General features: G+C 61.2%; 1 protein-coding gene across 1 annotated transcript; it reads left to right on the top strand.

Moving 5' to 3' along the window:
- Positions 1-1398: 1398 nt before the first annotated feature.
- On the top strand, positions 1399-11642 carry Mlycd (malonyl-CoA decarboxylase). Its single transcript, XM_048355039.1, has 5 exons — positions 1399-1982; positions 7652-7764; positions 9142-9298; positions 10000-10149; positions 10620-11642. The coding sequence occupies exons 1-5, from the start codon at positions 1434-1436 to the stop codon at positions 11151-11153; spliced, it is 1503 nt and encodes a 500-aa protein (XP_048210996.1). The 5' UTR covers positions 1399-1433; the 3' UTR covers positions 11154-11642.
- Positions 11643-12152: the final 510 nt, after the last annotated feature.

Below are 12152 nucleotides of genomic sequence, written 5' to 3'. Positions count from 1 at the left end.
CAGTATTGTGAATAATGTCACCGGGCACTCATGTGCACAAGATTTTGTGTGAGCATATGTTCACAATTCTCTCAAGTAAAATGACTGAGCCAGATGGTAGGTCTGCCATTAGCTTTCTGAGATACTGCTGAATTGTTTCCAGGATAGCTGCTTCAGTCACTCTCCCCACCCTCAGAGTGCAAGGGCCCTACACCCTCACCAACACTCATTTTCCTGTAATTATGGCTGTATAGAGCAGATGGGCAGGGTGTTAGTTTGACTTGCACTTGGTCATTTATGTGTCCTTCCTTGGAGAACCGTCTATGCAAATTCTTCATCCGTTTTTTTTATTGTCTTTTTATGTGTGCGTTGCAGGAACTCTTTATATAGTGCAGAAACTGTACCCTTACTGGACATACAACTTGTGAATGCCTTCTATTCTGCAGGCTATCTTTTCACTTTTGCTTGTTTGTTCGTTTTCATCAATATGAGGACTTGAACGCAAGGCCCGATGCTCTCACTTGGCTCCCCGCCCCCCCCCCAAGGCTGGTGTACATTCGAGCCACACCTCCACTTCCTATTTTTAGTTTTTTGGACGCATCTCCATTCTGCCTTCCATAGCGGTTGTGAAGCAAGGCCACGGTCGCACTGGTCTGCATTCCCGCCCGTGATGGGCGAGGGTGCCTCTGCGTGCCTCCTGGCCGGCCGTTTCTTTGCGTTTGCTCTCTGGAAGGTGGCCCTTCTGCCCGGAGTGGGATGGGAGCTGTTCCATCATCCGTCTCCCTCGCTGCCCAGCTGCACCGCTCACCCCAAGCCCGGTGCAGGGGCTGCCCAGCTGCACTGCTCACCCCAAGCCCGGTGCAGGCCTGGCCCGTGCTCGGTGGTTAGGAAACGTGCTGGCGAAGGAGGGCCGAGGGAGGAGGTGCAGGCAGGAAACTGGGGCCGGGGGAGAGGGGCGTGCTACGGCATCCCCGGGGGCGGCGGGGAGGGGAACCCGGGGTGCACGGTCCCCCCACCCCACACACCCACCCGAGCCCAGGGCGGCGCCAAACCAACCTGCCGGGCCTGAGACCTCAGCACGCCCACCTCCGGGAATCTCGCCCCGGAATCCGCACGGTGAGCGGCTCCCGCCACACCGGGAGGGGGGGGAAGAAGCCCGGGATCTAGAGAGGCGCGAGCGCAGGGGAGAAGGGGAGAGGCCGGAGCCCGGGGCCGGGCCGGAGGCCAGGCGAGGACGCCCGGGCAGCCGGGCCGCGCAGCCCCTCCCGGGACCTTTGGCCGCACTTGGCCGCCGGCCCGCCCAGCCCTCAGGACTCTCCTCCCGATTGGCCGCTGCCGTGCCCGTCGTCCAGGCTCAGCCAATAGCGCCGCCGCGCGCCGGAAGCCGGAAGCGGAAGTGCCCTGCGGGGACCCGTGCCGCGGGGTCCGGCCCTCGGCAGCTGTCGCCCGGTGCCATGAGAGGCCTCGGGCCAGGCCTGGCGGCGCGGCGCCTCCTCCCGCTGCGCTTTCCCCCGAGGCCGCCGCGGCCCCCGGGGCCCCGGCTGTGCAGCGGGCCTCCGGCGGCGGCGGCGGCCGGAGCCCCGGAGCGCGCCATGGAGGAGCTGCTGCGCCGCGCCGTGCCGCCCGCGCCGGCCTACGAGCTGCGCGAGAAGACGCCGGCGCCCGCCGAGGCGCAGTGCGCCGACTTCGTGAGCTTCTACGGCGGCCTGGCCGAGCTGGGCCCGCGGGCCGAGCTGCTGGCCCGCCTGGCGCAGGGCTTCGGCGTGGACCACGGCCTGGTGGCCGAGCAGAGCGCCGGGCTGCTCCAGCTGCGCCAGCAGCCGCGCGAGCCGGCCGCCCTGCTGCAGGCCGAGGACCGGCTGCGCCACGCGCTCGTGCCGCGCTACCGCGGCCTCTTCCGCCTCATCGGCCGGCTGGACGGCGGCGCGCGCTTCCTGGTGCGGCTGCGCGCGGACCTGCTCGAGGCGCAGGCGCTCAAGCTGGTGGAGGGGCCGCACGTCCGGGTAAGGGAGGCCCCGCCCGGGCCCTCCGCCGCGGCCGCCCGCACTCAGCCCCCGCGCCCCCCCTCCCCGCCCCGCGGCCACCCTAGGTGCACGGTGCGTGCCCAGTGGTGTCTGGCACGGCTGGTACCGGATGGTGTGCGCCCCCGGGATGCCCGTGCCCAAGTATGGCAGGGAGCGTCGGGCAGCCTTGCACACCCGCGGGCTGTCAGCAGAATGTAGCCGGGCTGCAGCTGTGTGCGAGAGACGTGGCCCCCCCAAAGTGAGTCCGAGACATGCACAGAGGTGGCAGAATGGTAGGCCGCTCCCCCCGCCCCCCGCTCCCTGCCGCAGAACTTTGGGCCCAGAGTTTAACCTGCCCTGCCCTGACAGTGATGGGTCAAAGTTCACGCTATTGTATGTGCAGCACCTGCTGGGGTTTGAACGCAGGGCCTCCCGGCTCAAGGCAGGAACTATATACTGCAGGAGTCACACGGGTCGTGTCTGGCTTTTTGCTAATTGGAGATAAGCCTCTCACCGACTTTCCTGCCCATCTAAGCCTCCTGAGTAGCTAGGGTTACAGGCACGAGCCACTGACACCTGGCTCAAGTTCACTTCTTGAGGTAGTTAGGTGCTTGGCACAGTGAATTCACGTGAGATGCTGATAGACTTTGAGATTTAAGTTAGTGTGGCCTGAGAGATTGGCTGGCGTCGCGTACAGTCCTGTTGGTGATTAAATTGAAGCAACAGGAACACGCCCTTTTTGTGGATGGAAAGTGACACAAATGTTACCTTTGCAACATTAAAAGCTCTTATGAATGCGCTTTGAGGAGCCGTTGAACGATTGTGTGCTAAAGTCATTTCAGAACTGGAAGTGGCACAACAGATTTTACTTTCACATGAATCCTGAAGTTGTGTGACTTGCCCCCGACCTCAGAGCCCATAACACAGGTGTGGGATTCCTTGCACTGAGTTTTCTTGACCCTTAGCCTTAGATGCATAAAAATTGGGTGTGGTTAGGGAAATAGGATTTACCTCAGTGATGACAGTGCCTCTGACTTGATTTCCCTGGCTAGCTGATTCATTTATAACTCTGTTACTTAGGGCTCTGTTACTTGGAGACCCCCAGTTGTTTACTGTGCATGACGCCATCAATCACTGACAGTCTGTGGGGCTCAACTTGCCTGGTTCCACACTCTGCTGCTAGTTGACACATCAAGGGCAGCCCTTCCTATAAAGTTCCTGCATAGCAAAATGATGGAGTCATTGAGCGCTTCCTGGGCGCCCGAGGGTGAGAGAGACCGAGTTCCTTGACTCATCACCGGGTTCTGATTGCTTCCTGTTGTCCCAGGGTCTCAAGCCTTGGAAAATAGCAAAGGGCTCACAGGCTTCTCTGTGCGGGGAGGGTCCCGATAGCTCGTTTGGGCCTCAGGGGCTTCTGACCTCCCCTTCTGTTCTGAATTCTTTGGTTATGTGGGGCGTTTGGCAATGCTTTTCCCACTAGAGATGCTCATGGTTAACACACCCCGTCGTCTGCGATGGACAATCCTGGCCGTGACCTTTGGGGAGTGGCCAGTCCCTGGAAATCCAGAGAAGCCAAGTGCTGAGTTCTTAGGCATTTTTTTCTTTTAAGCATAGCTCCCCTCTGTGTGCGGGTTTGCACACAGGCCACAAGTCACGAGAAACAGAGATTTGTCAACAGAGAGTGATCAAGGACAGCCCGACCTTTACCCCTCCACAAAGGCTGAAAAACGGGTTGCCCCATCATTGCCTCTTGTTTCTGCACCTGGGATCCTGGCCCGATCTCCAGGGCATCTGCCGTAGAGGACAGTACTGCGCATTGCTTTCTCCCTTGCTTTGCAGTAGTTACTTAACATTAAAATTTTTCTATCGTTTCAAGGGGACACTGGTGGTTGTCTGATGCCTGTAGTCCTAGGTATCCCGGAGGCTGAGATTCAGAGGCTTCTCTCAAGGCCCTGAGTTCAAAGCCCTCTAGCGATGCCCCCTAAAGAAGTCTGTTGCTTATATCATTCTGGGAATGGAGATTTTCCCCTAGAGTTTGTCATCTGGCCTCAGGTGTTGTAATCTACTGCCAGAATTATGTAATGTGTACAGCGTGTACTGTGTTTTTAGGAGCAGCTTCAGGGTCACGGGAAAAACGAGCAGAAGGTACCGATTCCCCCAAATCTGCGCTGCGCGCTTCGCACACGGCCTTCCTGCTGGAGTGGCCTGGCCCGCAGCGCGCCAGCCTTCTCCCTTCCTAATGGACGCCCGCAGGTTCGGTGCGCAGTCCGCTTTTGCTGTTTCTTTTACTTTACTGGCGTTTTGCATCTGTGTTCAATTTTATTTTTTTATAAACTCAACCCCAGGAAGCACTAGTTTGACATTTGAGGCTTAAAAGCAGCACCCCCAGCCCCAGGGGCTCCCCTGAGGGCTAGCACTCCCCCAGGAGCGATCCTGTGGCTCCTGCTTGTGGCATTCTGCCCCACTCCAGTCTGCGCGTCCTGGCCCTGAGTGACCTTTGGACTTGTGGGGGCCGGGCCTGTCCCCACAGCGGCTTCAGGTGACTTCAGGACCCATCATGGCCCTTTGTGGATGAACCCCGGGCGGGGCACCGGCCCCAGAGTAAGTGGCAGACGAGGCCAACTATGGGTCTCAGGCAAGTGGGTGTAGGAGGAGGGCGGTGACGGGGCAGCCAGTCTGCTTCCAGTCCGTTCGTGCCCCTTCTCGCCATCTGTTTGACGACCGTTGACTTCCGCCGTCCCTTAGCTCCCTGCTTCCCTTAGCGTCTATGGAGACGAGCGCCAAGATTCAGCCGGTGGTGAGAGCAAAGCCAGTCTGATCCCCAAGGCAGGCTCGGGGGTCTTCACGGTTGTCTTGTTTTTATCTTTTCTGTTGAAGGCTCGGCGGTCTACGTCGTTGTCTTGTTTTTATCTTTTCTTTTTCGATCCTGGGAGTCGAACCCAGGATGTCGCACTTGCCAGGCAAGCATTTTGCCATGAGCTGCAGCCCAGCCCTCCTGGGGCTGTGAACTGCAGCAGAGGGCGCGGCTGGCCTGGACCTTGATTCGCCAAGGGCTGTGAAGATTGACGTGAGAACGGGAGATGGCCTCTCCTTGCGAGTGCAGCCCCGCGTGGGGACCAAGTGCGGGAGGCCAGACCGGGGTTTATCTCCTCGGATGTGTGAAATCAGACAAGGCTTTGCTTTGCTTTGGAGGTTTCATTCCCTTTTCCCTTTTGATAGAAAGTTCAGCATTGTACCAGATACTGCTAGGCAGCCTCTCTGGGTGGGCGTGAGCCTGAAAGCCAAGATCCCCACGCAGGCCAGCGGATTCTGTGCTTTGCCACACTAAACAAAAACAGGCGTACATAGGGAAGTACACAGTAGTATTTGTGCACTGTTTAGGCACCTCCAGCCCCATGCTGCCCTGTAGTCTCCAGTCCCTGGAGTATTCCCCTTATTACCAGCTTCCACGGCCCTCCCCAGCTCAAGCGAAAGGCGCAGCCCTAGAGCCAGGAACTCCAGGAAAGGAGAAGTGGGCTTGTCTGGGGGGAAAGGTGGAATGAACCGCACAGAGCCAACAGAACAAGGCCACTTTCGCCAGCAGACTGGCCCAGCCCTTGTGCTTCTCAGCCTGTGCGGTGCCCAGCGAGAGCTGCGTTCTGCGCGCAGAGCGGGGACCGCGCCCTCCTCCGCGGCTGACGGTGAGTTAAGGAGCACCAGGCAGGGTGATCCCCTCTGGCCTGTCCTTAGCCGCCATGGTGGTTAGTTCCACCGGAACGGCTGTGGTGGGTGTTGGGGCCAGCGGTGACTTCTCACCCTTAACCTAGATTCCGGGCTCTCCGGTCCAGCATCACATGCCACGGCTGTCAACAGCCCAGAATAGATGGAGATGCGAGTGGAGAGGCTTTCAGCAGCCAGACCGTGGCCTTGCTCACGGGTGCCAAGTCCAGCGTTGACCATGCCTTCCTACTGTGACCCATGAGCGATCGCCTCTCACTGCAGCCAGCCAGCTGTGCCTGAGCACTCGGTTCAGAAGCGCCCCACCTGGGGCCCAGGACTCCCAGGAGACTGGGGGGACGCTTACTCCCGGAGGGCCTGTGGTGTTGAGCACATGGCTAAGCGTGCGAGGAGATGCCAGGAGAATTAAGAACCATTGTGCTCAAGGGCAAAAGAAGCCGTTTTGTAAGGAGCCATTCTGTATTGCCCAGCGACGGTCTGTGCTCCCGGGCCTGCTCCTCCCCGGGCCTGGCCTCTCGAGCCTTGTCTCTCTTCCACTGAGTGTCCCCCACGGGTGAATGCAGCTGTGGAGATGAGTCGGAAATGGACGTTGCCTCCAGAGCTTCCTAAGAAGGAGGGTTGTTGTGGAATCTAGTTAAGGGACCTGCCCAGCCGCACTTACATGCTTTGAAAGCGCTCCCCAAATTCCTGCCTGCCGTCCTTTCCAGCCGTGGCGTGAGGCAACCCTGGCCCTGGCTTCCGCCCGCTAGGCTGGGTTTGCACTCCATACCCCCATGAGGTCACTCTGCTTCCCTGCGGAGAGGTAGACGGGACAGCCCTCTGCAAAGTGGGAGATGCTGCCGTTTTTACAGTGATTATAGAGCTGAAGCTGTGCTTTTACCGGTGATAACCTTTCATGTTCTTATGAACCTCACACAAAGACTAACAGCATCCATATCGTTTTCTGTAAGTAACAGAGGCCCAAATAACAGTGGTTTGGCAGGGAAGTCTCTCAGGCCAGAATCGGGACAGCCCAGATTTGCTCTTCCTGGAAAACCATCTTACTCATCTCATCTTACAGTGCATTTGGCTCAGGCAACTTGGTTCAGAATGAATATTCCTCTTCAGGTGTCTGTAGGCCAGATGTAGTCGGTGGCTGGCCACGGCGTGGAAGGGCCCGCCCCAGGCCATGCGCCCCGGGGCTTGCACGCACACGTTTCCTAACCTGTGAGCCTGCGATGGCTGCGGGTGCCGCCCACCTGGGAAGGAGCCAGGAGGCGGGCAGAGGGCATGCCCGTGGCACCCCCCGAGGCCCCCAGAGAGGCCGCGGAGCCTCGGCCTACCAGCTCCTCCACCACAACCCGGCACGAGCCGCTCCTGGGGGCAGCACGGCCCTCGTGGACGGCCGCGGCCCCGCCCAGACCCCCCCCCCCATGCTCCCACACAGCTCAGTCTGCTACGGCTCGTGTGTCGGGCTCTGCTCTTGCATGGAAGGTTTCAGGACAGATGGCTCTTCAGTAGATAGAACCCAAAGCAAAATCAGGGAAGGTTCACCAAATCTACATTGTCGCCTGCACCGACTGGTATTTTGTGTCCTCCCAAAGCGGATTAAGGTGCTGCCACTCGAGCGGTGCCCACAACATCAGAGGTGTCGGGCTACACGGGTGGGCCTCTGAATGAAATAGAACTGGGCCAGCCCCTTCGGGTAAGAAGCCTGGGAATAACGGTTTACCGCACCAAGAATGTTCCAGAGAGCACATAGGGTTGCAGTGGGTGCACTTCGCGAGTCTTACGGTGGGCAGGTCCTTCGCTCAGTTGCTGCAGGGATCTGTGGACGGAAGCAGGAAGGTCCAGGTAGAAAGCCGCGTTAAAGGCAGATCTGGCGTGAGGCAGGTGCGCGCGGGGGCTCAGAACGCGCCGCCAGCGCTGCCGCCGGCCGGCTTCTGACCCTCTGTGCCCCTTGGTCTTCGCAGGAGATGAACGGAGTGCTGAAAGCCATGCTGTCCGAGTGGTTTTCTTCAGGCTTCCTGAACCTCGAGCGGGTCACCTGGCACTCGCCCTGCGAGGTGCTTCAGAAGATCAGCGAGTGAGTACGCAGGCCGCCCCGTCTCTGGAGCCGGAGGCCGGTGTCCCTTCGGACGACGCCTCACTTGACGCCAGCGTAGTAGAGGTGCGGTAGTCACAGCCCGGGTCTCAGGTGGCGTCCCCACGAGGCCAGGTCCAGAGGACACTCACCAGCCTGCAGGGGCCCAGGCTTCGCGTCACAGCCTCCCACCGGGACCCCATGGGCCCCTCGGTGGCCTCCCACCGCGTACCCTACCCCGTCGTGAAACGAGCTCCGCCCTGTCGTGCACGCAGTTGCAGCATTTCTAGGACACGGTGCACCCCAGGCCTGCAGGTCCTGACCCCATCCCACATCCCGTGGAGCTGAGGGTTCGCGTCCCGGCATGCTCTGACAGCGCCTGCTGTCGTCCCACGCGCTGGAGGAGGAGGGTGGCAGTGGGGAGAGGCGGGGCAGCGCAGGGACCCGGGCCCTATGTCCACATAAAACTGTGGTACAGCCAGGTGCCGGTGGCCACGCCTGTAATCCCAGCTCGTGAGGAGGCTGAGATCTGACCCTGGGCAGGAAAATCTGTGCAACTGTCACGTCCAATAACCTATTCAAGAATAAATACATAAATCAAAGCCCAGGGTGGAACTCTGGTTCAATTGGTAGACTGCTAGCCTCGAGCAAAAGCAGCTCAGGGACAGGGACCCGGCCATGAGTTCAAGCCCTAGGACCAGCACTAAAATAAAATAAAAAGAAGTGTTTTTCTTTGAATTCTCCAAGTGAGTCAGATAAAGTGTATTGAAAGGTATACTTGAGCCAGACGCCAGTGGCTCACACCTGTAATCCGAGCTCCTCAGGAGGCTGAGACCTGAGGATCGCAGTTCAAAGCCAGCCTGGGCAAGAAAGTCTGTGAGTCTCTTACCTCCAGTAAACTACCCAAGTCAAAAGTGGAGCTGTAGGGCTGGGGATATAGCCTAGCGGCAAGAGTGCCTGCCTCGGATACACGAGGCCCTAGGTTCGATTCCCCAGCACCACATATACAGAAAACGGCCAGAAGCTGCGCTGTGGCTCAAGCGGCAGAGTGCTAGCCTTGAGCGGGAAGAAGCCAGGGACAGTGCTCAGGCCCTGAGTCCAAGCCCCAGGACTGGCCAAAAAAAAAAAAAAGTGGAGCTGTAGCTCAAGTGGTACAGTGCTAGCCTTGAGCAAACGCAGCTCAGGGACCGTGCCCAGGGCCCTGCGTTCAAGCTCCAGGATCAGCACCAAAATAAAAGTCTTTGAATTCCTCTGGTGAGTCGGTTAAAGCTGTATTGAAAAGTGTACTAGGCTTTAGCGGGCAACGTGCATAGGCGTGAACGCTGGCTGCTTCATCTGTAAGTCACGCGCTTGCCTCTGTCCCGGTGACTTCCTCCTCAGGGCCGAGGCCGTGCATCCGGTGAAGAACTGGCTGGACATGAAGCGCCGCGTGGGGCCGTATAGGAGGTGTTACTTCTCGTCTCACTGCTCCACCCCCGGGGACCCCCTGATTGTTTTGCACGTGGCGCTCACCAGTGACATCACCAACAACATCCAGGTACAGACGGCCACTTCCGGGCCGTCGACATCCCTCCACGGTACACACGTGCGCTCGCACTCACATACGCGCGTGCACATGCAGTTGCTTGTTTGTTAATAAATTGCTTTGAGCCAGGCACCAGTGCCTCACACCTGTCCTCTCACCCCCGCTACTCAGGAGGCTGAGATCTGAGGATCACACTGGGAATCCAGCCCAGGCAGGAAAGACCATGAGACTTCCCTCCAGTCAACCACCAAAAAGCAAAGTGTGGAGCTGGGGCTCGAGGGCAGAGTGCCAGCCTTGAGCAAAAGCAGCGCCGGGGCAGCACTCGGGCTCCAGCACAGAAGTCAGCGAACACATAGACAGCTCTGCATTTCAGTGGAGTGGTGATTGGGTGAATAAACCCATTAAACGTAGCTGCGCGGGGCGCGCCAGATAGAGACAGGCGAGCAGGATCGCAGGATCGCGTCCGCCGGCGGGGACCCTCGGCGCCGGGACAGGCCGAGGCGGGAGGAGGGGCCGGAGGAGGCCTTCCGGGTCCTGCCGTGCGGCGCTAGTGCTGGGCTAGTGCCGGCAGCGGGGCCTCGTGGAACCGCCCCCCCTCCCCCCCCCCCCCGAGCTCACAGAGCGGGCGCTGGGTGGCGCTGCCCTCTGCCCTGGAGGGGCAGCCTGCGCGGGGAGCGCGTCAAGCCGCCCTCGGGCCCGTCTGTGTTTCCCAGGCCATCGTGAAGGACTGCCCTCCGTCGGAGGTGGAGGAGAAGAACAAGATCGCAGCAGCCATCTTCTACTCCATCAGCCTGATCCAGCAGGGCCTGCAAGGCGTGGAGCTGGGCACCTTCCTCATAAAGCAAGTGGTCAAGGAGCTGCAGGTGCGCTCCACAGCGCCGCCGGCCTGCGGGGGGGGGCTGATGGAGGGGGCCGCAGGGCAGGGGAGGGAGAGCTTCGTGTGGCGCGAGGGGGCCGGGCCGCCGGCCAGGGCCGCCCCTCCCGCTCGCAGCCATCCCCGTGGGATGGTCCCGCTCCCGGTTCTCACCGCGCCCCCGTGCAGCGCCCCGCCCACATCTCCAACCTCCACGGCGTGGGGGTGGGGGGGCCGTGGCTCGTGCCATTGGAGCCACAGAGGCGGGTGGGGGTGCGGGGGGAAGGTCCGGTCTGTGATCAGAAACCACGCCCCCCGCAGCCCACCCCACCGGGCCGGCTACCGCGTGAGCCTGTGCCCTGGCCCCCGCCTTGTCCTGCCAGTGTGGCAGAGTGTGGGCGGAGGCGCCCCTCAGAGGCGTCCTCGGGTCCCCAGGGTGACAGTCCCCCCCCCTCCTCCGCCCCTGCCCCTGCCGTACAGAAGGAGTTCCCGCACGTGGGGACGTTCTCCAGCCTGTCGCCCATCCCCGGCTTCACCAAGTGGCTGCTGGGGCTCCTGAGCCCCCAGGCGAAGGAGCACGGGCGGAAGGAGCTGCTGACGGACGCGGAGTCCAGGGACATCAGCGAGGCCACGGGCGGGCCCGCCCTCGAGACCCTCCGGGTGCACCTGAGCAGCAACGAGTGGGTGAAGTCGGAGCGGCTGGTGCGCGCCCTGCAGCCGCCCCTCCTGCGGCTCTGCGCCTGGTACCTGTACGGCGAGAAGCACCGCGGCTACGCCCTCAACCCGGTGGCCAACTTCCACCTGCAGAACGGGGCGGTGCTGTGGCGCATCAACTGGATGGCGGACAGCAGCCCCCGGGGCCTCACCAGCTCGTGCGGCCTCATGGTCAACTACCGCTACTTCCTGGAGGAGACCAGCGCCAACAGCGCGGCCTACCTGGGCGCCAAGACCATCAAGGCTTCCGAGCAGGTCCTGGGCCTGGTGGCCCAGTTCCAGAGCAACAGCAAGCTGTGAGCCCGGCCGAGGGCGCGCGGTGGGTGGGAGCAGCCCGGAACCACGTCCCACGGGAGCCGATGGGAGGCACAGCTGCGCTGTGCACGCGCGCGCGCACACACACCCCCTCCTGCGGCAAGGTGCTCTGCCGGGCCGCGCCCACTGCCCCCGCCCCGCCCGAGGGGCCTGCGCCCTCCCAGCCTCCACCGCCGCCCTGGTGCCGGAGCCTGGGGAGACGCAGGCCGGGCCCGGAGGAGAGCACGTTCTCCCCAGAGCCTGCGCTCCAGCCCGCCGGGGCCACCGCCACGGAGAGCGAGAGGGAAGGCTGCGCCGCGTTTACCAGCTCGGACCCAGGGAAAGCCCCAACTGTGTGCCGAGTACGCCAGGTTAAACGTGGAAGACGTTTCTCTTGAAGGCCTCACTTGGGTTCTAGGCTTTAAAATTACAATTCAGGTTCATAGTGAACTAAGTAGTAAAGAACATGTTTGTTCAATAAAGTTTTAACTGTGATTCCCGGGGGTCCCCGGCTCTCCCGTGGGGGTGGGCCTGGGGGTGTGGGCTGAGATCAGAGACGCTGCCACCGTGCTGTCAGAGCCGTGGGTGTACGCGGGTGTGTCCGCACACGTGCTGCCTGTCCGCGTCTGGTGGTGTGTGGGGAGGTCTGTGATTCCGCGCGCGTGTGCGTGTCACTGTGCCTTGGTATGCGTGCGTCTGCCGGCAGATGCATTGTCTGCGTCTACCTAGGTGCGGTCTGTACGTGCGCGTAGTGGGTGCGCGTGTGCACGAGCGCGTAGTGGGTGCGCGGGTGCACGTGCGCGTAGTGGGTGCGCGTGTGCACGAGCGCGTAGTGGGTGCGCGTGTGCACGAGCGCGTAGTGGGTGCGCGTGTGCACGAGCGCCTGTCCTGCTCTCCGTTGGGCACACGGGCCCTTCGCCTTCCGCGTCCTCCCGGGCTCCTGGGCCATCTTCCCCGTGGCCTGCTGACTCCGGTGGGGACTCGCTCCGGGGTCTTCGCCCTTTG

Source organism: Perognathus longimembris, chromosome 10 (genome assembly GCF_023159225.1).
Source record: "Perognathus longimembris pacificus isolate PPM17 chromosome 10, ASM2315922v1, whole genome shotgun sequence".
NCBI classification, from domain to species: Eukaryota; Metazoa; Chordata; class Mammalia; order Rodentia; family Heteromyidae; genus Perognathus; species Perognathus longimembris.
This window is presented reverse-complemented; position numbering and strand designations above follow the sequence as displayed.

Excerpts from the sequence above, each read along its gene's own strand:
- Mlycd (XM_048355039.1), top strand. The coding sequence starts at position 1,434 with ATGAGAGGCCTCGGGCCAGGCCTGGCGGCGCGGCGCCTCCTCCCGCTG. Across the intron at positions 1,983-7,651 it reads TGGAGGGGCCGCACGTCCGG|GAGATGAACGGAGTGCTGAA; the intron begins GTAAGGGAGGCC and ends TGGTCTTCGCAG. Across the intron at positions 7,765-9,141 it reads GTGCTTCAGAAGATCAGCGA|GGCCGAGGCCGTGCATCCGG; the intron begins GTGAGTACGCAG and ends CTTCCTCCTCAG.